General features: G+C 45.2%; 1 protein-coding gene across 5 annotated transcripts; it reads left to right on the plus strand.

The window, feature by feature from the left end:
• Window positions 1-240: 240 nt before the first annotated feature.
• LOC140900694 (gametocyte-specific factor 1) lies at window positions 241-25,545 on the plus strand. Of its 5 annotated transcripts, XM_078849680.1 has the most exons (9): window positions 273-354; window positions 744-778; window positions 1,593-1,701; window positions 7,732-7,832; window positions 11,003-11,129; window positions 12,732-12,818; window positions 13,279-13,339; window positions 18,636-18,730; window positions 24,864-25,545. In XM_078849680.1, exons 3-9 carry the CDS (start codon window positions 1,680-1,682, stop codon window positions 24,875-24,877), a joined length of 507 nt encoding a protein of 168 aa, XP_078705806.1. In that variant the 5' UTR covers window positions 273-354; window positions 744-778; window positions 1,593-1,679; the 3' UTR covers window positions 24,878-25,545. The 5 variants fall into 5 exon arrangements, with proteins under 5 accessions (XP_078705807.1, XP_078705804.1, XP_078705805.1 ...); XM_078849678.1 differs by lacking the exon at window positions 1,593-1,701 and having other exon boundaries at window positions 243-354; XM_078849679.1 differs by lacking the exon at window positions 1,593-1,701 and having other exon boundaries at window positions 260-371.

Genomic DNA, 25,545 nt, shown 5'->3' on the forward strand with positions numbered 1-25,545 from the left:
AGCCCGACCCTGGGGGGCGCCAGCTAACCCCTGCGCCGAGTGCCGAGTGCTCAGGCCCCTCCCACTCCGCCCCTTCCGCGGGCGGGCTGACTTGAGCAGCCTCGCTGGGGTGCCGGAGGGGAGGGGGGTTGGAGCCTCGCTGGGGTGCCCGAGGGGAGGGGGTTGGAGCCTCGCTGTGGTGCTTGAAGGGGGGCGGGGGGTTGGAGCCTCGTTGTGGTGCCCAAGGCGGGGGTGGTGAGCGCCTCGCTGTGGTCTCACGGCGCGGGACGCGGGAGTTTCGCGGTGCCTGCTCCGGAGCTCCAGGAGCCGCCTTCACACTGAGACCATGCGCCGGTTCGGCGCAAAGTCTGCTGGGTAATGCCTCCCGCCAGGTTCGCCTCCCCTCCCCGGGGGCCGGTAACCTCTTCCCTCCCCCCGGCCAGGTAGCCCTTCCCCCTCCCCTCCTTCTCCCTCCCCCTCCCCCCGGCCGGGTAGCCCTTCCCCATCCCTCCCCCTCTCCCTTTCCCCGGCTGGGCCGGCGGGGTAGCAAACATATTTTCTGATGGGCAACCAAATCTGAGATTCAGGTTGTCTCTAGACTGTGCAGTCCTTTAAATTCTGTCTTATTTAGACTTATAATCTTGGGGGGAAGGATTTTTTTTAGATGACCGATGCATTCAAATTGTATGAATTGCAGTGAAGACAGGAGAGAATCTAACTCTTTGCGTTTTTTGTTTGTTTGTTTGTTTTAACGAAAACATCAGGAACAAAGTTCTTCATACAGATCATGAGCCACAAGGTAGGTGTAAAAGTGTTGACCTCTCAGGCAGGTGTAGGGGCTCAGGATGGAGTATTACTTTAAGTGTGTATAAGAAAAGATAGCTGAGCTCCCCAAATACATGGCTTAATTTTTCTTGGGAACTGGTTCTTTGAATCCTCTTAAATGTATTGGGAAAAGAGGATGTTTCAGACAAAAATCTGTGGATTTTAGCATCTTGGAGGAAACCTTTTCTCTGTGGAGCACAAGAATACGTGGTTCCCGGTACCCTACATTATACGTGGGCCCCCAAGAATAAGCTTGTATCCTATGCATGTACAGCGTAGATATAAAGTCTACCACTTGCTGTAGTGCAGTTGATCTTTGACACTTAATAGCTGTGATGAATAAATTGAAATGACTTTAAAGTTATTTCCAGTGCCTGGAAGTTGAAGCTAGAAAAACGCAGAATGGAAATAAGGTTTATTTTTAACAGTGAGGATAATTAACCATTGGAAAAATTACTAACTGTTGTAGATTCTCCATCAAATTTTAGAAAGACATCCAATTTTGATTTCAAAAAGATCTGCTCTAGGTCAAATGGGAATTAATTCATGGCAGTCCTATGCCTTGTGTTCTACAGAAGGTCAGCCTAGATCAGTAGTTTTCAACTTTTTTTCATTTGAGGACTCCTAAAAAATTTTGAATGGAGGTGCAGGACCCCTTTGGAAATCCTTGACATAATCTGTGGACCCCCAGGGGTCTGCAGGTGACAGGTTAAAAACCACTCCTAGATTATCATAATTGTCTCTTCTGGCCTTAGAAATCTGTGAATCTCCTCATTTTTCGTCTGTAGGGTTGATATTTTTAGGAGGAGAGTGACACTCAGAGACTGGCTCAAAGAGTCCTCCAACAAAGCTTCAGTTCTTTCAGCAGCAGTAAAATGGATTTAGAAGGCAACTCTGGTAAGTGTTTCTTTGCTGGCTTCTAATATTCATGCAGGGAACTGGACTAGATGACCTCTCGAGGTCCCCTCCAGTCCTACAATTCTATATTTCTATTCATGTATCCTGCAAAGATACAGTGAGAGACAGCTTAGATCTTTGCAAGTATGAAAATATCTTAAACTTGGTGAAAGGAGGAAGTAGAGTAACTTTCCGCTATAGGCATTAAGTTTGGTGAATATATGCTTCTGTGTATTAGAGCAGCAGTTCACAACTTCTTTCATTCTGGGACCCAAAACCAGGTGCAGTGGTGGTCTTGCAATTCAAAACCACACAAAGTTTAGAGGCAATAAAGGATAATGTGGGTCAATATCACAGCAAGAAACAATACCTAGGTTTTTCAAGGTGGGTGTGAGACTGGCTGGGTAATATGTAGTTGTTGGGTCCGGGACTGGGTGTTCTGAGACAAATGCTTCTAGGCAGTGTATTGGGTGCAGATACTCTACATCATGACCCAACCTTTGTGAACCAGGAAGGCTGGAGTGGGGGCATAAATGCAGCTATGTGTGATTTGTTTTATTTATTTAGTGTATGCAATCCGGCCAAGTCGCAGCGTTCTTATCACTGATGTTCAAGGCATGAAGACCACCAGGAAGTTGCCATTTTGCAGTCCTCCACAGTGTGCATCATGGTTTGTGGGTTCCCACATTGACCTAGTGGACTATGTCCCCCAGCTGCAGCATGTCTGTGGTCTGGAGAAATGGAGGATCCAACTAGCAGATCAAATTTGCTTTGTGGGGTACAAACTGGTTATAAAGCTACAGTCATGTCTTGTGCAGCCAGGGCCTAAATCAATTTCCTGGGGATCATCCCAGTGAAGTGACTGTTCTTATTAAGGCCCTGTCCTTGCCATAATTCATAATTGACTTTATTACCAGTGGCTGGCTCCAAAATGCGTTTTGCTACAGACGCAACATGATTAATATCCTGTTAGTACTAGGGCTGTCAAGCAATTAAAAAATGTAATCGCGCACTTAAAAATAATAAAATACCATTTAAACATTTGTGGATGTTTTCTACATTTTCAAATATATTTATTTCAATTACAACACAGAATACAAAGTGTGCAGTGCTCACTTACATTTCTTTTTTATGACAAATATTTATGCTCTACAAAAAAACCAAAGAAATAGTGTTTTTCACTTGACCTAATACAAGTAATATAGTGCAATCTCTTTATCATGAAAGTTGAACTCGCAAATATAGAATTATGTACAAAAAAATTGCATTCTCAAACAAAACAATGTAAAACTTTAGAGCCTACAAGTACACTCAGTCTTACTTCTTGTTCAGCCAATTGCTAAGACAAACAAGTTTGTTTACATTTGCAGGAGATAATGTGTCCATGCTGATGAGTTCTGCTCAATAACGATCCAAAGCAGTGTGGCCCAACACATGTTCACTTTCATCATCTGAGTTAGATGCCACCAGCAGAAGTTTGCTTTTCTCTTTTGGTGGTTTAGATCTGTAGTTTCAACATTGGAGTATTGCTCTTTTAAGACTTCTGAAAGCATGCTCCACACCTCGTCCCTCTCAGATTTTGGAAGGTACTTCAGATTCTTAAACCTTGGGTCGAGTACTGGAGCTATCTTTAGAAATCTCAGATTGGTACCTTCTTTGTGTTTGGTCAGATCTGCAGTGAAAGTGTTCTTAAAATGAACAACCTGTGCTGGGTCATCATCCGCGACTGCTATAACAGGAAATCTGTGGCAGCGTGCGGTGAAACAGTGCAGGGGGCGCACCGCTCTCCCCCAAGGAGTTCAGTCACACATTATTTAACCCATTATTTTTTTTAACAAGTGTCATCCGCATGGAAGCACGTCCTCTGGAACAGTGGCCGAGGCAGGAAGGGGCATACGAATGTTCAGCATCTCTGGCATGTAAATACCTTGCAATGCCGGCTACAAAAGTGCCATACAAACGCCTGTTCTCACTTTCAAGTGACATTGTGAATAAGTAGTGGGCAGCATATCTCCCATAAATGTCAACAGACTTGTTTCTCTCCGTGATTGACTGAACAAGAAGTAGGAGTGAGTAGACTTGTAAGGTCTAAAGTTTTACATTGGTTTGTTTTTGGGTGCAGTTATGTAACAAAAAAATCTATATTTGTAAGTTGCACTTTCACGATAAAGAGATTGCACTTCAGTACTTGTATGAAGTGAATTGAAAAATGGGATTTCTTTTGTTTATCATTTTTACAGTGCAAATATTTGTAATAGAATAGAGTGAGCACTGTACATTTTGTATTCTGTGTTGTAATTGAAATCAATATATTTGAAAATGTAGAAAACATCTGAAAATGTTTAATACACACACACAATAGAATACCAATTGAAATGTAACTGTGTGATTCATTTTTTTAATAATTTTTTTTGAGTTAATCGCGTGAGTTAACTGTAATTAATCGACAGCCCTAATTAGTACCATGGTCAGGTAAGGGTGCTGCCCTCTCCATGGTGTTGGTTTGATGCATTGAGGACTTTTTTCCACCCTATAGTAGTTCATGGATGCACGGGCTTGGTGCTCTGGAACCATTGAATGAAGTTCAGGGCTTGTCTCCGCTTCCGCTTAAGTTGTTGTCACTTATGTCTGTCACGGATATGAAAAAGCCACCCCCCTGAGCTGTCCACACCAGCACTAAGTCAGTGGAAAACACTCTCATTCTGTCATAGCTTCCACCTTTCCCTGAGGTAGAGTAATTATGCTGACAGGAAAGCGCTCTCTGGTCTTCATAGTGCATTTACACTACTGCCCTACCTTAGCGCAGCTGCAGTGAGTCTGGTGAAGACTAGCCCCCAGACCAGTGGGGCCCCTCTTGCAGTGTGACTACCCCTTGGGACACACTCGCACTAGGACAAGCCTCCTGGGCTTCAGCTCAGAGCATTCAGCATCCCTGTCGTACGCCATAAGCTCCCTGCAGTGAGCCACCTGAATAGGACACCTGGGGAAACCTTACATGCCCTCCAAAGGGGCCATGCACCCCCGACTTCAGCAGTCAGGAGTGACTCTCAGCCAGCGGTGTAAAACAGAAGGGTTTATTAGTCGTTTGGAACACAGCATAGAGCAGAATCTTGTTAGCACAGAAAGCAGGAAGTTACAGTAAAGTTCAACTTGAGCAGACCCAGAGCCATGGGTCTCTCCTCCTGAGTCCCAAACCAGGAGTCTGACCAGCCTCCAGCAGTCCACCTGCAGTCACACCCAGTTGCCCCTCCTCCATCTTGTATGCTGTTCCTCAGGCAAACCGGTCACCTGGCCTCCACCTCCCTTTGTTCTCCAATTCCTCCAACTGGCTCTTGCAGAGGATGGGGCCCGGCAATCAGTTGCCAGGATACAACTATTGTCTGGGCCCAGGGAGCTAGACGGCACTTGTACCTTCCCTCTCAGGGTATCTGCAAAGGTCACACACCCTTATCCCACCACCTAGATACTTGTGCAACACATAGGGGAAACTGAGGCGCGCACAGTATTCATGCAAACACTAGGACATTTTCCACTTCGTCACAAGTAGCCATTTGTCCTAAGTACCTGTGTCAGTCTTTCTCAATGGCCTGTCTCTCAGATCTCCCTGACACTGTTTAGAAAGGCTGCAAGCTTTGGATTCACCAAGGGCAAGTGATACCTGACCAACCTGATTGCCTTCCATGATGAGATAACTGGTTCTGTAGATATGGGGAAAGCAGTGCATGTGATATATCTTGACTTTAGCAAAACTTTTGATACGGTCTCCCACAGTATTGTTGCCAGCAAGTTAAAGTAGTGTGGATTGGATGAATGGACTATAAGGTGGATAGAAAGCTGGCTAGATTGTCGGGCTCAACGGGTAGTGATCAATGGCTCCATGTCTAGTTGGCAGCTGGTATCAAGCGGAGTGCCCCAGGGGTCAGTCCTGGGGCTGGTTTTGTTCAACATCTTTATTAATGGTCTGGATGATGGGATTAATTGCACCCTCAGCAAGTTTGCAGATGACACTAAACTGGGAGGAGAAGTAGATACGCTGGAAGGTAGGGAAGGGTCCAGAGTGACCTAGACAAATTGGAGGATTGGGCCAAAAGAAATCTGATAAGGTTCAACAAGGACAAGTGCAGAGTTCTGCACTTAGGAAGGAAGGAAGGAAGGAAATCCCATGCACTGCTACAGTGCATGGGAAGGACCTGAGGATTACAGTGGATGAGAAGCTGGATAGGAGTCAGCAGTGTGCCCTTGTTGCCAAGAAGGCCAATGGTATATTGGGCTGTATTAGTAGGAGCATTGCCAGCAGATCTAGAGAAGTGGTTATTCCCCTCCATTTGGCACTGGTGAGGCCACACCTGGAGTGTTGCGTCCAGTTTTGGTCCCCCACTACAGAAGGGATGTGGACAAATTGGAGGGAGTCCAGCGGAGGGCAACGAAAATTATTAAGGAGCTGGGGCACATGACTTACAAGGAGAGGCTGGGGGAACTGGGGTTATTTAGTCTGCAGAAGTGAAGAGTGAGGGGGAATTTGATAGCAGCCTTTAACTACCTGAAGGGGGGTTCCAAAGAGGATAGAGCAAGGCTGTTTCAGTGGTGGCAGATGACAGAACAAGAAGCAATGGTCTCAAGTTGCAGTTGGGGGAGGTCTAGGTTGGATATTAGGAAACACTATTTCACTAGGAGGGTGGTGAAGCACTGGAATGGGTTACCTAGGGAGATGGTGGAAACTCCATCCTTAGAGGTTTTTAAGACCCGGCTTGACAAAGCCTTGGCTTGGATGATTTAGTTGGTGTTGGTGTTGCTTTGAGCAGGGGGTTGGACTAGATGACCTCCTGAGGTCCCTTCCAACCCTGATATTCTATGATTCTCAGCTGGTCCCTGGTATCAAAAAGGTTGAAAAACACTGATTTATGTAATGAATCTGGCCCATCCTCCTTACTTCCAGCTATCTAGAAAACCTCCCACTGTCCGTTGGTCCATGTTCCTTTCTGTGCATGCCCTCTGTACACTGATACAAACGTGTATAAATAGCATGGAAGGTGTGAGGGGAGACACATTTGTGATGGCAAGAAAGCTGCTGCACGGACACAAACTGAATCCTGAAGAAGAGGTCTATGAATGCTTGAAAGCTTGTGTGTCTCACTATCAGAAGTTGGTCCTCCCCTACCTTGTCCCTTCTGTGTAACTGTTAAGTGATTAAGGTGATTCGTGCCTGTCTCTGGGTCATAGTATGGACTAGGAGGGAACGCTTTCAAAAAGTGCCTGTGACTTAGCCCCTCACTATGTTCAGTGAGTGTTGGGCTCTTAAGCACCTGCCAACCTCTGCACTTTACAGGGCCAAGTGCACTGTACTGCAAATTGCATTCCTTAACTCCAGACATGTTTGTTTGAGTTTGATTTTTTTCTTAATCCAGCAGAGATGGCCTTGGAGTATGAAGGTAAATGCAAAAGGATTTACTTCAGAATGCCGTGCTTCTGCCAATCCTTAGCATGTCACTGCTGTACAACTAACTAATTTGGTAGCTTCAAGGGTTTTTATAGTAATGTTTATTTCCAGCTCACTGTTCTGCATAAGTATAGTCATTCATATGTACTGGCCACTCTGCACTACTGATTGCGCTTTCATAGAATATCAGGGTTGGAAGGGACCTCAGGAGGTCATCTAGTCCAACCCCCTGCTCAAAGCAGGACCAATCCCCAATTTTTGCCCCAGATCCCTAAATGGCCCCCTCAAGGATTGAACTCACAACCCTGGGTTTAGCAGGCCAGTGCTCAAACCACTGAGCTATCCCTCCTCAATTTTTAATTTAATATTCCACTCACCCAAAATCCGAAGTGAATTTGGTTGGGTACACACAGTGAGTGCCAACTTAGCAGTTTTGCATTTTTGTCTCGGCTATTAAAAATTGATGGCTTAACCCCGTTAGAGGGCAGCTCCAGTAGCTAGTATGTTTCCACTCTTGTTAATTGTGTTGATGATGAACTTAGATCTTGTTTTACAGAATGTTTTCTTTTGTCTTTTTATTCCTTCTCTTCCAGTTGATGCTTTGGATCCAGAGAGGTTAATACAATGTCCCTATGATAAATATCATCAAATCAGGGCCTGTCGGTTTCCCTATCATCTTATAAAGTGCAGGAAGGTAGGATGGGATGTTAAGGTCTCTAATGCACTTGGGAAATCATATTTTTGTAAATGCTAATGCATGGTGAGCTCAGTACGCTGTGCTGCCTTTTGCTAGAAGGATGCATTCACTTGCTATTAGGCTGGAAGAAGCCGTCTTTATTTCATATTTATATCGCTCATCCATTTACCACTTCGTAAAAGCATCCTGTTCATATTTAGTAATGCCCTTCAGATCAGTGCATTTACCCTGAAGAAAGGCGAAACAGGTTCTTCAGAATACCTAGCTCAGTGATGGGATCCTATTCTCTTCCAACAGTTCACTCATGGGACCAGGGTATTTACTTCCCAATACAGGCCATGGAGCAAATGCAGCCAGTGTTATACGGATGCCTTCTGGCTGGCCAAAGCAGAAGCGATCTGATGTTGCAGTTAAATCTTTACTTTGCAATCAGAGCAGGAGAGCTGCTAAGCCATCTTTTTTTTATATTGCTAATAACTCTATTCAGTGTACATCTGTCTGCAAGTCCCTCTTCTCAGTCTTCTATCCTGGGCGAGAATGCTGTATATTTAAGAGGAGAATCTGCTCCTTTCTTTTGTCCTCTCAGTCTAGTATCTTATTTTAAGCTCTCCAGTGCTAGTGTATATTAGTTGTACAGGTATAAGCACACTTATATCGGTATAACTGCATCCACGTGTTAAGATGATGTCCTGGTATGATTGTATTGGTTAGGAATCACACCCCTAGCCAACATCGCTATAGTGATAGAAAAGCCATGCAGAGCAAGCCTGAGCAGTGGGTTCGTCCTCTTTGTATTCTTGCTCTTTTCTAAGGGTAAAGGCTCTTCATTAAGTGGGGGACAGTAGTGCTCTTCTATGTCCACACTAGTTTACCTGTACTGGCAAAATGCTCCCAATATAGACGTGGCCTCAGCTGGAACATTGAGTAACTTCCCTCCTGTTTCAGAAGGGTTAAATTAACTGCAAAGACTTAAGCTCTAGCGCAGGCAGAGACTTATCATAGAATATCGGGGTTGGAAGGGACCTCAGGAGGTCATTTAGTCCAACCCCCTGCTCAAAGCAGGACCAATCCCCAACTAAATCATCCCAGCCAGGGCTTTGTCAAGCCTGACCTTAAAAACCTCTAAGGAAGGAGATTCCACCACCTCCCTAGGTAACCCATTCCAGGGCTTCACCACCCTCCTAGTGACAAAGTTTTTCCTAATATCCAACCTAAACCTCCCCCACTGCAACTTGAGACCATTACTCCTCGTTCTGTCATCTGGTACCACTGAGAACAGTCTAGATCCATCCTCTTTGGAACCCCCTTTCAGGTAGTTGAAAGCAGCTATCAAATCCCCCCCCTCTTCCTTCTCTTCCACAGACTAAACAATCCCTGTTCCCTCAGTTTCTCCTCATAAGTCATGTGTTCCAGTCCCCTCATCATTCTTGTTGCCCTCTGCTGGACGTTTTCCAATTTTTTCACATCCTTCTTGTAGAGTGGGGCCCAAAACTGGACACAGTACTCCAGATGAGGCCTCACCAATGTCGAGTAGAGGGGAACGAACACGTCCCTAGCTCTGCTGGCAATGCCCCTACTTACAAATCCAAAAATGCCATTGGCCTTCTTGGCAACAAGGGCACACTGTTGACTCATATCCAGCTTCTTGTCCACTGTCACCCCTAGGTCCTTTTCTGCAGAACTGCTGCCGAGCCATTCGGTCCCTAGTCTGGGGACTAGGTGCATGGGATTCTTCTGTCCTAAGTGCAGGACTCTGCACTTGTCCTTGTTGAACCTCATCAGATTTCTTTTGGCCCAATGCTCCAACTTGTCTAGGTCCCTCTGTATCCTATCCCTGCCCTCCAGCGTATCTACCACTCCTCCCAGTTTAGTGTCATCTGCAAACTTTCTGAGTGTGCAATCCACACCATCCTCCAGATCATTAATGAAGATACTGAACAAAACCAGCCCCAGGACCGACCCTTGGGGCACTCCACTTGATACTGGCTGCCAACTAGACATAGAGTCATTGATCGCTACCCGTTGAGCCCGACAATCTAACCAGCTTTCTATCCACCTTATAGTTCATTCATCCAGCCCATACTTCTTTAACTTGCTGGCAAGAATACTGTGGGAGACCATGTCAAAAGCTTTGCTAAAGACAAGGAATAACACGTCCACTGCTTTCCCTTCATCCACAGAACCAGTTATCTCGTCATAGAAGGCAATTAGATTAGTCAGGCATGACTTGCCCTTGGTGAATCCATGCTGACTGTTCCTGATCACTTTCCTCTCCTCTAAGTGCTTCAGAATTGATTCCTTGAGGACCTGCTCCATGATTTTTCCAGGGACTGAGGTGAGGCTGACTGGCCTGTAGTTCCCAGGATCCTCCTTCTTCCCTTTTTTAAAGATGGGCACTACATTAGCCTTTTTCCAGTCGTCTGGGGCCTCCCCCGATCGCCATGAGTTTTCAAAGAGAATGGCCAATGGCTCTGCAGTCATATCCGCCAACTCCTTCAGCATTCTCGGATGCAGCATATCCAGCCCCATGGACTTGTGCTCGCCCAGCTTTTCTAAATAGTCCCGAACCACTTCTTTCTCCACAGAGGGCTGGTCACCTCCTCCACATGCTGTGCTGCCCAGTGCAGTAGTCTGGGAGCTGACCTTGTTCGTGAAGACAGAGGCAAAAAAAGTACATTAGCTTTTTCCACATCCTCTGTCACTAGGTTGCCTCCATCATTCACACTTTCCTGGATTTTCTTCTTGTTCTCTAGTTTGTCTCTTACTTAATTTAAAAATAAAGTGGCTGAATTATTTAGGGTTTCAAAGCACTTACTCCCCATGTAGGGTTTTTAGGGCAATTTCATCTGTGCACTGAACCATGCCAGTGATGACACTGCAACAGTTTCACTGTGCTTCTTCTGGGGCTGATCTTCAATCAGATAAATGCAGGGCGTAGTTTAAATGTGAAAATAAACAAACATAGGCTGTATCATAAAGGATGCATATGCTTTGCTGTTTTTCCACTGCTTTTGTGCTCAGGACCTGAACTAAGTTTGACTTTCCTTGTTTTAATTTTTTCAACCTATTTCAGGATGCAGATTGCACAAACCCTTCACTAGTGATTAGAAAACACAAGGGTTTGGATGAATTCAGTGAGATAGCACATGCTTTTTCTGTTTCTCTAGAACCACCCTGAAATTGCAAAGCAGCTAGCCACATGCCCCTTTAATGCCCGCCATCAGGTTCCCAGAGCTGAGATCAGCCGTCATATATCAAGCTGTGATGACAAAAGCTTCATTGAGGAGCACATTGGTGAGAAAATATTAGACTCCTTCGGCTCTGTAAACTCACTTTGGGAACTCTTGGGCTAATGGAGTTCTAACGTAACTTCTGCTGTTAATGTTAGATTGTTTTAATGCTCTATTATTCCATAAGCAACCCTTTACCTGTAAAAAGAAAAGGAGTACTTGTGGCACCTTAGAGACTAACCAATTTATTTGAGCATGAGCTTTCGTGAGCTACAGCTCACTTCATCGGATGCATCCGATGAAGTGAGCTGTAGCTCACGAAAGCTCATGCTCAAATAAATTGGTTAGTCTCTATGGTGCCACAAGTACTCCTTTTCTTTTTGCGAATACAGACTAACACGGCTGTTACTCTGAAACCTTTAGCTGTAGTGCTTCATGATCCTGAAGCAGCAGGAGTCCTTGAAGGCTTGAGTTTCATTCATTCTGTGTCCATGCAAATTCTCCTAAGCATCTGAGAGGCAACTGGCTTGTATTACATGTGTTATCTGCCAGAGATTTTAGCATTAAAATGGGAACTGTGCATTATGCCATAAACTGTGTGTGTTGAATGAGATCTAGTTGGGAATCTGGATGGCTTAGAGAGGAAAGATAGTGGCCATGAGAGGGGTGGGTCTCCAGTGCAGATCTGATCTGATAGTGACCAAAAATCTTTATAGCCTGTCTAGTGGCATATGTGAAATAAATTGGTCTCAGTCCAGTTCTTAATGGACAAGTGTCTAGATCATAACAATCCTCACTTCTGTTACATCCTTCTTGACTATCTTAGCAGAAAAGCCATGACTGAGCCAGGGAGGCTAAATAACTTTCCCAACAGGAGTTGGGTTCCTCCAGTTCAGAGTGGGGCAAGTTGGGGAGGGGACTATGGAGAAGCTTCCCTACCACTGCCCATGCTGTCTGCTCTGTGATGAGGAGTTCACTATCCAGGTCTGTCAGCCCAGCACCTAAATCACTTGGTTATGTGGGTCATGTTCCAGTTCTTCCCCCCACTGATATATCTATATGGCTATCACTACACTGGAAAACGTACCTATTCTCTGGCAAATGTAGAGTTGTACTGAAGATAGCAATGATGTGCGTGTTAATGTAGACAGGGCTTAGAGCATGACAGTAGTGAAAAAACCCTGAGAAGATTTTTGTGACATGACAGTAGAAACACACCTGAACCCTCTCCCAATTCGTATGTTGGAGCAGCTGCACCATTGCTGAAAAATGTGTGCAGAATTGTTTAGCTTTAGAAAAGGCCTAAAACAGGCATTGGCAAATGGGGGCCACATCCACCCTGCCAGATCATTTGATTTGGCTTGCCAAACATTCGGTGTTGTACAAACCTTTCTGAGTTAGACAATATATAGCCTCTTAAGGTATGGCCCACCAAAGGGTTCTCATGGATTTTGTATCCCTTTGCTACCTTCAAGATGCCCATCCCTGGCCTCAAGAGTTTTGCTCCTAAGACTAGGGGAGTACCTGATCAGCTTCCAGTGTATGCTGCTCCTCTCCAAGGCCTAGAGCTATTCTACAGCCAGGTCAAAAAATGATTAATGTACCTAAAATAGGATTTTATTTTATCCAAAAAGATTTTCTCACTAAGACTCTTCTTTGCTTTAAGTGAGTCAGTCAAATAACTGCCAGGGAGAGAAGATGAACATTGTCAGCATGTGGCAGCCACCCCCATGTGACGAAGATTGGGATAGAGGTAAGGACGTAGGTTGATGACACGGGCTGTCAGCGCCTGCTATTCCCTTCTTCTTGTCCCCAAAGAAGTCACATGGACTAGGAGAGAGAGGTCCCATAGATTCTTCTGCACAGATCATGTGTTGGGACACCCAATTATACTGTCTCTGAACAAATGAAGTTCTCCTGCTTCACAGGCTCTTCCACATGCCTTCTATTCTCTACAAAACTTCTGTTGTTTTCCATATAGTCTGTTGCACCATCTGTGCTTTGATGAAAATGGAAATTGATGATAACCTTTACACTTTATATTTCTCAGTTAAATGTCTGCTTTGCTGTCACTTATGCCAAGCCTTAAAAAATTCTCATTCCGTTTTGTAAACCTAGCAGCGTCTCTGCCATATTTCTTATTTGATGTTGCTATGACGCTTGCAGAAGTTACTCGGTACTGAGCCACAATGATGTCTATTTCCTTTTGGCAGATCTACAGGAGCAATCAAATTCTGCTTTCGTTTGGGGCACGTTCAGTAGTGGCGTAAACAGGTAGCAAAAGGTGTATTTCTTGTGACAGTGCTTTCCATAAAAGATGTGCTTTCAAACTACTTTGAACTCATGCTGCTGTGTTGTTGGGAAGATGCAATTTACTTTATGAATTCTATTTTTGGGGTGATGGTGGGGGCGTTCCCACTGGCATGACTCAACATTCCTGTGCCCCTGGGTCAATGTTTCCTGTCTCCTTTTAGTGGCAGATCCATAGGAGAGTATAAGAACATACTGTTGCTACCAGATAATGGTTACTCCTCTAGTTCTACTGTAGTACTATTAGTGCGGATGGTCCTGGGTTCAATCCCCACTGGTTCTGTATTTGTTGCGGGGGTTATTAAACACTAAACTGTTCTGCTGGGCTTGATAGAAATGCAGACTGATGTCAGCTGTTAAGCAATTTAGGCTTAAACTTCTGACAGCTAATCTAATCTCTCATGACCTGAGTCAGAAATAATCATTTTGTTGTTTGTGTAATCACAATGCAGGATTGGAAAATGAAGCATAATGTGTCTGGTCATTATCTCTGTCTCACCCCTGAACACCCAAATCATTGTACTGTGCCTTACCTCTCTAATCAGAGGTCATCAACATATGAACTTCTACAGCCTGTAACAGTGACATAGAATTGTAGGACTGAAGGGACCTCGAAGTCCTCTAGTCCAGTCCCATGCACTCATGGCAGGACTAAGTATTATCTAGACCAGTGGTTTTCAAACTGCGGGTCGTGACCCAGAACTGGGTTGTGGAATGAAAGGCACTGGGCCGCGGCGGCTCTCATCAGCACTGCTGACCGGGCTGTTAAAAGTCCCGTCGGTGGTGCTGCCCAGCTAAGGCAGGCTAGTCCCTAGCTGTTCCGACACTGCACTGTGCCCTGGCAGCGGCCAGCAGCAGGTCCAGCTCCTAGGTGGGGGGTGAGCCCCAGGGCTCCATGCGCTGCCCCCGCCCCGAGCACCGGCTCTGCACTCCCATTGGCCAGTTCCCGGCCAGTGGGAGCTGGGTGGGGCAATGCCTGTGGGCGAGAGCCATGCGGAGCTGCTTGCACCCCTGCGCCTAGGAGCCGGACATGCTGCTGGCCGCTTCCGGGGTGCAGCGTTGTCCGCAGTGCCAGGAAAGGCAGGAAGCCTGCCTCTGCACCCCAGCTGCACCGCTGACCAGGAGCCTCCCTAAGTAACACCACACCCCTGTCCCAGCTCTGAACCCCCCAAACCCAGAGCCCGCTCCTGCAGCCCCAGCCCAGAGCCCTGACCCCCTCCCACACTCTGAGCCCCTCATTTCTGGCCGCAGCCCACACCCCAGACTCCTCATCCCCAGCTCCTTTGGATCGCGGGCATCAACAGTTTTTTTCAACTGGGTCACCAGAAAAAGAGTTTGAAAACCACTGATCTAGACCATCCCTCACAGATGTCTGTCTAACCTACTCTTAAAAATCTCCAGTGATGGAGATTCTGCAACCTCCCTAAGCAATTTATTCCAGTGCTCAACCACTTGGACAAAAGGAAAAACTTCCTGTCAAACCTAAACCGCCCTTGCTGAAATTTAAGCCCATTGTTTCTTGTCCTATTCTCAGTGGTTAAAGAGAACAGTTTTTCTCCCTTTTCCTTGTAGCAACCTTTTATCTACTTGAAAACCATTATGTCCCTCCTCAGTCTTCTCTTCTCCAGGCTAAACAAACCCATTTTTTTTCAATCTTCCCCCATAGGTCATGTTTTTTAGATCTTTAATCAGTTTTGTTGCTCTTCTCTGAACTTCCTTCAATTTGTCCACATCTTTCCTGAAATGTGGCACCAATCATTGGACACAATACTCCAGATGACATTTAATCAGCATGGACTAGAGCAGTAGAATTACTTCTCGCGTCTTGCTTACAACACTCCTGCTAATGCATCTCAGAATGATGTTGACTCCTATTTAGCTTGTGATCCAGTATGACCCTCAGATCCTTTTCTTCAGTACTCCGTCCTAGGCAGTCATTTCCCATTTTGTATGTGTGCAACTGATAGTGGAGTACTCTGAATTTGTTCTTATTGAATTTCATCCTGTGATGGCTTCCCCCAGGGGTGCCACCTGGGACTGGGGTTCCACTGAGCCCACTGACTCACCAGCCTGGGCTCCCTCTCAGCACTGTGCTGCTGTGACAGGCTATAGACTGCTCCTGGACCTACACTCCCAGCAGCATTCACACAGGCAGGGACACACCCAGCTGCAGTTTCATGCAGGCTTTGGACAGCCACTGCATGATCCAGCAATAGAGAGGCTACAGCCAAAATAACCCCCAGTCTGGGACCCCAGAGCTGTACCATCCCGCCCTGATCAAAACCCCAATCAGTATGAATTTATTACCCAGTTCGCCATTCCCTCAGTGTGGAGAGGACAATGCATACTTGTGTTAACCAGGCTGAGATTTCCCCCCAGACACTTTGGTCACAGGCATACCAGTTTAGATAAAGCAAAAAAGTTTAACTACAAAAGAGAGATTATAAGTGATAGAAAACAGACCAAAGCAGATTACCTAGTAAATAAACAGAACTGCAAACTGTAAGCCGAAAATACTAGAAAGATTGGATATGAATTAACAAATTCTCACCCTGGTTGATGATACAGTCAGGCTTGCAGATTCTTAAGGGACAAGCTGCATTTGTTTTGCAGCTTGGGATCTCCTACCCTAAGCTTCTAAGACTTTTTCTTTTAGAGCTTCTCTCTGTTGAGTTGTGGGGAAGTGAAGAACAACCAACAATGTCACTCCTTGCCTTATATAGCTTTTTCATATGGCAGGAGCTCTGTTTCAAACTTCAGAGTAACAGCCGTGTTAGTCTGTATTCACAAAAAGAAAAGGAGTACTTGTGGCACCTTTAGAGACTAACCAATTTATTTGAGCATGAGCTTTCGTGAGCTACAGCTCACTTCATCGGATGCATACCGTGGAAACTGCAGCAGACTTTATATACACACAGAGAATATGAAACAATACCTCCTCCCACCCCACTGTCCTGCTGGTAATAGCTTATCTAAAGTGATCATCAGGTTGGGCCATTTCCTAGCATGAGCTTTTGTGAGCTACAGCTCACTTCATCGGATGTGTGGGGGGGTGGAGGGTGAGAAAACCTGGATTTGTGCTGGAAATGGCCCAACCTGATGATCACTTTAGATAAGCTATTACCAGCAGGACAGTGGGGTGGGAGGAGGTATTGTTTCATATTAGAATCATAGAATCATAGAATATCAGGGTTGGAAGGGACCCCAGAAGGTCATCTAGTCCAACCCCCTGCTCGAAGCAGGACCAATTCCCAGTTAAATCATCCCAGCCAGGGCTTTGTCAAGCCTGACCTTAAAAACCTCTAAGGAAGGAGATTCTACCACCTCCCTAGGTAACGCATTCCACTGTTTCACCACCCTCTTAGTGAAAAAGTTTTTCCTAATATCCAATCTAAACCTCCCCCACTGCAACTTGAGACCATTACTCCTCGTTCTGTCATCTGCTACCATTGAGAACAGTCTAGAGCCATTATATTCTCTGTGTGTATATAAAGTCTACTGCAGTTTCCACGGTATGCATCCGATGAAGTGAGCTGTAGCTCACGAAAGCTCATGCTCAGATAAATTGGTTAGTCTCTAAGGTGCCACAAGTACTCCTTTTCTGTTTCAAACTTGGTTCCCAGACCAGTTTGTGGAAAAATTCAGGTACCCCAAATGGAGTCCAGAAGCATGGTCTGGTCACATGCCCTTGCAGAGTCATAGCAGCCATAACTTACAGACTGGCCTTCCACAGGAAGGCTAAGCTATTCCACAGCCCATTGTCTTTGTTGATGAGCCATTAGCACTGTTTGGCTTCTTCATTGTTGAACCTGAAAGGCTGGCTGTGGGTGTTTTCCAGAGTAAGCCCCTTTGAAATACAGATACCTAGTCAATATTCATAACTTCAGATACAAAAATGATACATGCATACAAATAGGATAATCATATTCAGCAAATCATAATTTTTCCAATGACACCTTACATGATGAACTTGTACAAAACATCATAATTATGCCATAATCATCCTAATAATAATACTATGATGACTATGGAGTGTTGCACATCCTATTTACTTCAGACCATTTCTCCAGTTTGTCCAGATCATTTTGAATTTTAATCCGGTCCCCCAAAGTACTTGTAACCCTTGCAGCTTGGTATTGTCTGCAAACTTTATAAATGTGCTCTCTATGCCATTATCTAAATTGCTGATGAAGATACTGAACAGAACTGGACCCAGAACTGATCCCTGTGGGACCCCACTCAGTATGCCCTTCCAGCTTGACTGTGAGCCACCTACTCTCTGGGAACGATTTTCCAAACAGTTATTCACCCACCTTGGAGGAGCTCCATCTAGGTTGTATTTCCCTAGTTTGTTTATGAGGAGGTCATGCGAGACCATATCAAAAGCCTTATTAAACTTAAGATACACCACATCTACCATTACCCTCCCCCATCCACAAGGCTTGTTACACTGTCAAAGAAAGCTATTAGGTTGGTTTTGCCACGATTTGTTCTTGACAAATCCATGCTGACTGTTCCTTATCGCCTTATTATTTTCTAGGATTCAGCAATTTGATTGCTTAATTATTTGCTCCATTATCTTCTCGGGTACTGATGTTAAGCTGACTGGTCTGTAATTCCTCAGGTTGTCCTTATTCCCCTTTTTATAGATTCGGCGCTATATTTGCCTCTTTTCTAGTCCTCTGGAATCTCCTGTCTTCCATGTCTTTTCAAAGATAATTGCTTATGGCTCAGATATCTCCTCAGTCAGCACCTTGAATATTTTAGGATGTATTTCATCAGGCCCTGCTGACTTGAAGACATCTAACTTGTCTAAGTAATTTTTAACTTTTTCTTTCCCTATTTTAGCCTCTGATCCTATCTCATTTTCACTGGCATTCACTGTTAGACGTCTGCATGAAGTCTGCATGTATAGAGATGACTAGGGCATGTGTGCTGAGATGCCATTTACAGTTGAGGGCAGTGCAATACTGATAATCAAGCTTTAACTCTGGTTTTTCTTGCTGTCTTTGGCTTATTTCTTTCTTGTCTGGATGACTGATTCTGGGGATTTTAGTCAAAGTAGATGGCATCAACATGTTGTACACTTTTCTCTAGCCTTTGTGAGGAGAAGTAACTGTTCTGATTGCATGAAGGTTTGTTTAAATTAACATACTCTGTTGTCTTCAGTTTTAGAAGAATACTTGAATATTTATAGTAAAAGGTACTTGGCTAAAAGAAGTACACATGTGTAGGATAATTCGTATTTGATCTCTTTCAGCCCTGGGTCCAGCGTAGTAATGGAACAAAAGAGTAACCTAATGTCAGGCATGAGAGCACCCAAGTCCTTGCCGTATAGCCTATCCTGGAAAAGCAGTAAGTACAACGGCTGGAGGTCTCCTCATGCTGTAAGATGGGACCTACATGTTAGCTCAAAGTGGAACGGGATAACTTTTCTCTGTATTTTTATTCCGTGTGTCAGCATTCTCCTCCATAAACTGAAATGCTTTTATTACCACCATCAGCAAGTGGAGATGGAGAGCTCTGTAACACAATCCTCCCTAGAAGCAGCTGCATTTCTGTAGTGGATGGAGTGTCTTCTGTATCCAGGTTTTATTTTGCTGTAGGTGGTATTGTGTCAAAGGTTGTCAGGCTCCATGTATTGCCCCCATTACTGTAGCATCTGACATTTAACTTATTCACCGCTATTGGTTGAACAAAAGTCGAGGCTTACAAACAGTTCTGAGTCTGGCACAGTGGAGCTCAGCACAGTTGTAGCTCTTCGGGTATAGCTGCTACTGAAGTCAGTGGAAGCTGTACACGTGTGTAGCAGCTGTAGCATTTGGTTTGGTTTTGCAAAACTTGATTGAAAACTCAGAGCTAGGGTGTGTCTATCCAGGAAAACCTACCAGTATTACTTCCAAGGGGATGTAATCTAAACTAAAAAGGCCATTGTTTGGAATAAGTGTTCATGTCGGAAGTCACCCACATAGTGGTGTAGTAATGTGTATTCCTGAGGGAATTCTGCACTAAAAATTAAACATTCTGCACACAATATTTTTAAAATTCTGTATATTTTATTTGTCAAAATAATAATATAATCACACCAGTTTCAATTATTTTGGGATCTTATTTCAAAATACCTGTCAGCCAGTATGTCTGTAACAATACAGACCGCAAAAAAGATTCCCCCAGGAGTAGAGAGTCAAAGAAACTCCTACAACAACCCAGTTCCTGTTTCTCTGTTATGCTTTTGTTGGGCACCTGTCTGAGTGTGTCACACACATCAGCTGGGCCCATCTTGGGAGAAATCTCTGTCCCTCCAGTCTTAGACATCCACACCCCCTACCCTCCCAGAGTCCAGCTGTGGGGCACCCCCTTAGTCCCCCAGACACCTGCACCCCCTACCACCCAGAACCCAGGGATCCAGAGGGAGAAACAGCCTGATGCTGGGTCCCAGGCTTGTACAGAGTTTCCTGCATGCCACTTCCTTCCTTCAGGACCTGCTGGGAACTGCACCTGCATGGAAAAGTCCAGCTCCCCCTCCCCCTGGCAGTGTCATGTATTTGCAAGCTGGAGAGCCAGGCTCTGCTAGGTCCCGCATCTGCTACTGACAGCCAGCAGCTTTGCAGCACTAATTCTGCTCGGGGGCGGGGGGGGGGAATGAAATTATGTGCAAATTCTGCACTGTGTTGTGGCACAAAATTCCCCCTGGAATAAATGTTGGTAAATTTCCCCTATATACAAGCCTGGGTCTGTTCCCAATGGTGTCTATGGATGAGTCTATTGTAGTTGTTGGGGAGTGTGGGCTCAAGACTTGGCATTTTCTCAGTCATCTGAGTCCATCCCTGATGAGCTGAAATGGCTCTTATCCCTCCCAAAGTCAGATCCTGAGCTTCAGCTCCATGCCTTACTCTGAATGCCCTGTCTCAGCCCTTTGCTGCATGGCTGCCGTGATTTCCTGTCCACCACATGTCCTGCTAGTGGAGGGGACGAGGATCTCCAAACCGCAGATGTCAGGCTGTGGGGACTGGAAACGGCTCAGAAAAGGAAGCAAAAATTACCCAGGGTCTGGAATGGCTTCCATACAAGGAGAAAAGGAGTACTTGTGGCACCTTAGAGACTAACCAATTTATTTGAGCATGAGCTTTCGTGAGCTACAGCTCACTTCATCGGATGCATACCGTGGAAACTGCAGAAGACATTATATACACACAGAGACCATGAAACAATACCTCCTCCCACCCCACTGTCCTGCTGGTAATAGCTTATCTAAAGTGATCATCAAGTCGGGCCATTTCCAGCACAAATCCAGGTTTTCTCACCCTCTGCCCCCCCACATACAAACTCACTCTCCTGCTGGTAATAGCCCATCCAAAGTGACCACTCTCTTCACAATGTGTATGATAATCATGGTGGGCCATTTCCTGCACAAATCCAGGTTCTCTCACCCCCTCACCCCCCTCCAAAAACCACACACACACAAACTCACTCTCCTGCTGGTAATAGCTTATCCAAAGTGACCACTCTCCCTACAATGTGCATGATAATCAAGGTGGGCCATTTCCAGCACAAATCCAGGCTTTCTCATCCCCCCCTCCCCCGGAAACACACACACACACAAACTCACTCTCCTGCTGGCAATAGCTCATCCAAACTGACCACTCTCTAAGTTTAAATCCAAGTTTAACCAGAACGTCTGGGGGGCGGGGGGTAGGAAAAAACAGGGGGAAATAGGCTACCTTACAAGGAGAGACTAAAGAGATGACTAAGCGGGATGTGATAGAGGCCTATAAAATCATGATTGTTGTAGAAAAAGTGAATAGAGAAGCATTATTTACCATTTCACACAATACAAAAACCAGGCGGTCACCTGATCAAATGAATAGGCAGTAGGTTTAATACAAACAAAAGGAAGTACTTTTTCGCACCGTGCGCAACTAACCTGTGGAACTCATTGACATGGGATGTTGTGGTGACCAAAAGTGTAACTGGGCTTAAGCAAGAATTGGATAAGTTCATGGAGGATAGCTCCATCAACAGCTATTAGCCAAGATGATAAGGGATGTTACCCCATGCTTTAGGTGACTCTAAATCTGTAACTGCTAGAAGCTGGGAGTGGAAGAGAGGGGTGAATCACTCCATAATTGCTCTGTTGTGTTTACTCCCCTTGAAGCTCTGGTAGGGGCCACTGTTGGAGACAGGATACTGAGCAAGATGGAATATGATCTGACCTAGTATTGCAGCTCTTATGAGCTCTTGCCACATATGACTCTTCACAAGGTTTTGTTCTTTAAAAACTGATTCAGTTGCCCAGTGTCCCAAGAGCCCGATTCCCAAAGCATTGAGTTCAGGGTATCTATTATTAAACAGCCTGGTGGTATTCCATGCCATTTGGATCTTAGGGAGGGAGTTTCATGTATTTACACTATACTTAATTGAAAATCTTTTACCCCTTAAACAGCAACAAGCATTAACTGGAAGGAGGTGTGACCCATTGAGCACTTTTCTTGGTCCCCTTGTCAAACTGTAGCTGTGACGGACTGGCCATAAAGCTGCCCTGTTCCGGGGATGCCTGTGGCTTGAAAGAAAGCAAGATTTTGCAAGAGAATTCCTTTGAAGTAGCCATTAGTTTAAACATTAGGGAGGATTATGGTCTTTTACTTCTGAGTATATGACAGAGTTTCTGTAATCTGAGCATCTGTTCCCAGTGTGAGCCCCACTTGCTACAGAGACTGTCTCCTTGATCTTGGGCAAGTTACTTAAGCTCCCCGTGCCTCAGTTTCCCCATCTACAGAATGGAGGGATAGTAATTTTAAGGTCAGGCTTGACAAAGCCCTGGCTGGGATGATTTAATTGGGGATGGGTCCTGCTTTTGAGCAGGGGGTTGGACTAGATGACCTCCTGAGGTCCCTTCCAACCCTGAGATTCTATGATAATACTTACCCTGCAAGTTAAGTATTACTAGTTATCTGAGAAGATAAACATGCAACTTATAAAGCATCCTCAGATGAAAGGTGATGGAGAAGCACAAAATAGCATTATTACGGTTTACACTTTGGGTAGGAATTTGCCAGTTTAAAAAAAAAAGGCCTCCACTTTTGCAGGAGATCCCCATTGAAATACACATGCTACTTGACGCCTGCTGTAAATTGCCAGGCGAAAGCGTGAATGAACTGAGAATGCAGCATCATGGACACAGTTATTTGCAGTGCAAAACACACTCCACATAAATGGGGGCTTGGTATGAAGCTTATTTCTGTAGTTTATTTTTATCACTGTATTTTGAGCTAGTAGGTCAGGATTCATGTAACTGTAACTCTGAGGTGCTGAGTGATGAATACGTTCCAAAAGCATAACGTCTAATAGTCTGGTTGTAATCTGATTTAAGAAAAATCTGAAAATTGTAACACACTATGCTAATCGACTCCTTCTTTGCACCAAGCAGGATATTTTTTTTTTTTACCCTTTAAGTGCAGTTCTCCTGTCAAAAGCAGCCTTACATAAAACACATGGGCGGGGGAACAAGAGAGAGGTGATTAATTCCCAAGTTTTCCTCAGGTGTTAGGCCAGAAAATTCATGACGATATTATTTATATCGTTGTTACAACCAGGATCTCATGGTGCTAAGGGCTGTACAAACAGAGAACAAAAAGACAGTCCCTTCCCCAAAGAGCTTAGAATCCAAGTAAGAATCTGAAAGTCATGCTGGCTTGTGCATTGCCAAGAATTAGAGATGCTGCAGCTGGAACTCAGTTTGACTAATCTGGCTATACACAAGCCAGCTCTCCCTCTCAGCTTTGCTGGCTTTGCAGGGCTAGCAGAAGTAGTTTGGTCAGTAAAGTAAGCAGAAAGATAACAAACAAATGCACATAAGTGGCAGGTCAGAGTAAAGGGAACTGTCTAATATCCTCGCTTTTCAAGCCAGAACTAAACTTTAAAAATGTTCCAGTACTTAGAGCAGCAGTGAAGCTTGCATTTTGCCTTCAAAACACCTCTTTTGGACTCCTTTTTAAGCAGACCTGTTAGGTACAACCAGATGCTTAATCACCTCCCATGATTAAAAAGCCAGGCAGCCCAGGATATTGTACCAATTTCACAATAAAATCTGCTGGGTGCATGTGTCTAGGGAGTACAGGGTGCGTTGTCGGCAGCCCTCTGCTTTTTTTTATGCTGAGGTGCATGGATGGGAAATTGGTACTTTGAAAAATGATTGCTCATCAGCTTTTGCTACGGTCATCACTATGGGCTGGCTCGCTGTGGTATGGAATAGTCGACCATTTCCAGATGCTGGACAGTAGGTGTCCTGATTTCAGGTGGAGAGTCCACATGAATCATTGGAGAGGTACTGGAACATTTCACAGACAAAACCTGCAATCAGTCTTGTCACTGTATGGGCAGGCCACCTTGAAATTGTGTGCACCTGTATCTGATTAGATTTTCTAGTACATTAATCTTGTGAGATGAGGTTTTCTAAGGAGGATACTTGGGTGAAAGGGGGAATGGCTTAGCTCAGTGCCTGAAGGTCACAGCATTGATAAACACACACTGGAGATGAGTTCAGATGTGTCTGTGTACATTTGGATTGGTTGAGAGTGAGCTAAAGCAGAACGACTTACTCCAAGTGTGTGGTAAGGACCCTTAGCGTGCCCAAATAGAGCAGCTGGTGATATAAAGCTTTAGCCAGCTTTCTAGCCAAGGTGTGGTGAGGATCCAGTCTAGCAGGGCTTCCTGGAGACCTACAGAACATACCTGTGCTTCATATTTGATCTTTCTTAATGAACATTGCACTATGGGCTGATGCACGGGATCAGCCTTGTTCTGCTGGGTTGGCTCCCAAAGTCACAGCAGTAAGGACGGTTGCTTGGTTTTCATTCCACTGAAGGTGTTGGAGCTCCAGCCAGACAGGCTGGGTCTATTTTTGGGAAGGAACTAATGCTGAGCTCTGGGCTCAGGTTGGGCACTAGTCCTGATCTTGCATGAGCACAGCCAAAGGGGCAGGAATAACAGCATCCCACCATACATTGGGACTCTATATAGAGCAGTGAGACACCTGCTTCCCCCAGTTAAGGAGCTTTTCCTGCATGTTGCTTGTAAACAGAGAACGGTTTGTCTAATAAACTCCCCCCCTCTCTGTGTATATGAAAGGGCCCCATAGCCCGTATCCAGGCCTCCAGTCCCATTCCCCTACTCCCTGGTATGCTGACCAAGGAGCAAAACGCTAGCTCCCCTGTGCTCGTACAGGTGTTGCTTGTGCTCTGGGGGTGGTAGCATGAGGAGTGCTGCGTCGCTGCTTTGGGGAGACCGCAAACTGCCTGGCTGTGAGCACGAGTGTGGAAGAACAGTCCAAGTGTCTGCGTTTCAACACAGTGATTGACTTTGCTGAGGGGGTAGCTTGTGGACCTAGACTGAGTCCAAAGCAGCTTGTCTGATGCTTACAACTGGGGGATGATGTTAGAGCTGCTGTTGTTGATTATCTAAAATCTCTTGCTTTTTCATCTAATTGCAGGAGCCGGTAACTGAAGACCAGAGAAGAGGCTGCTATTGAGTGCTCATCATCTGTTTCCTTTAGAAATGTGAGGTGCTGGTTAGGAGACTCAGACTTATAAATTCCCTCTGTGTTGGCTAAGCACTCGCAGCCCTAACCTTCCTGCAGAACTGTCCTTCATGTATCGACTGCTGTCCCGAAATTATCCCGACCAAGGTAATTAGACAGAATGCTGTTAACCCTTGATATCAGAGATCAGACCCTCAAAAACTAACTCCACACACGCTGATGCCAAGGAGCTAGCAGAGTTCAAACTGTCTGGATCAGCATGCTCTACAAGTTACCTCCTGCAGGGGGTTTGCGTAAATCATTGCTCAAGCCCTGCATGTCTTTGGATTTAAATGTGTTGCAGCTGTTTACCACTGCATGGTGCTGATGGTACGTCCCTCTCATAGGGATTGCTGTGCCAGGTCAGACCATTGGTCCATGTGAGCCCACACTGGGGGTAAGCTCTCGGTGGTACATCTCTCCCCGATGGGGAGTTAGGCACCTGAATGTTTGGTTCCCTCTGTTTCCCTCCAGAGACCTTGAATGTGTTTGTGTGTCCCAGGGTCAGATCAGCTGCAGCTCTAAGGCCTGCCTGTTATGCGCACCCACCTAGATGTGAAAAAGGAGCTGCCATTCAGACTGTAGATGGTGCATG

Source organism: Lepidochelys kempii, chromosome 20 (assembly GCF_965140285.1).
Source record: "Lepidochelys kempii isolate rLepKem1 chromosome 20, rLepKem1.hap1, whole genome shotgun sequence".
Taxonomy (NCBI): domain Eukaryota; kingdom Metazoa; phylum Chordata; order Testudines; family Cheloniidae; genus Lepidochelys; species Lepidochelys kempii.

What these genes read in the sequence shown, in the direction of transcription:
- LOC140900694 (XM_078849678.1), top strand. Translation starts at nt 326, where the DNA reads ATGCGCCGGTTCGGCGCAAAGTCTGCTGG. An exon ending in TACAGATCATGAGCCACAAG is followed by an intron (nt 779 to 7,731) that starts GTAGGTGTAAAA and finishes CTTCTCTTCCAG; the next exon opens with TTGATGCTTTGGATCCAGAG. An exon ending in TGACGAAGATTGGGATAGAG is followed by an intron (nt 12,819 to 13,278) that starts GTAAGGACGTAG and finishes TCCTTTTGGCAG; the next exon opens with ATCTACAGGAGCAATCAAAT.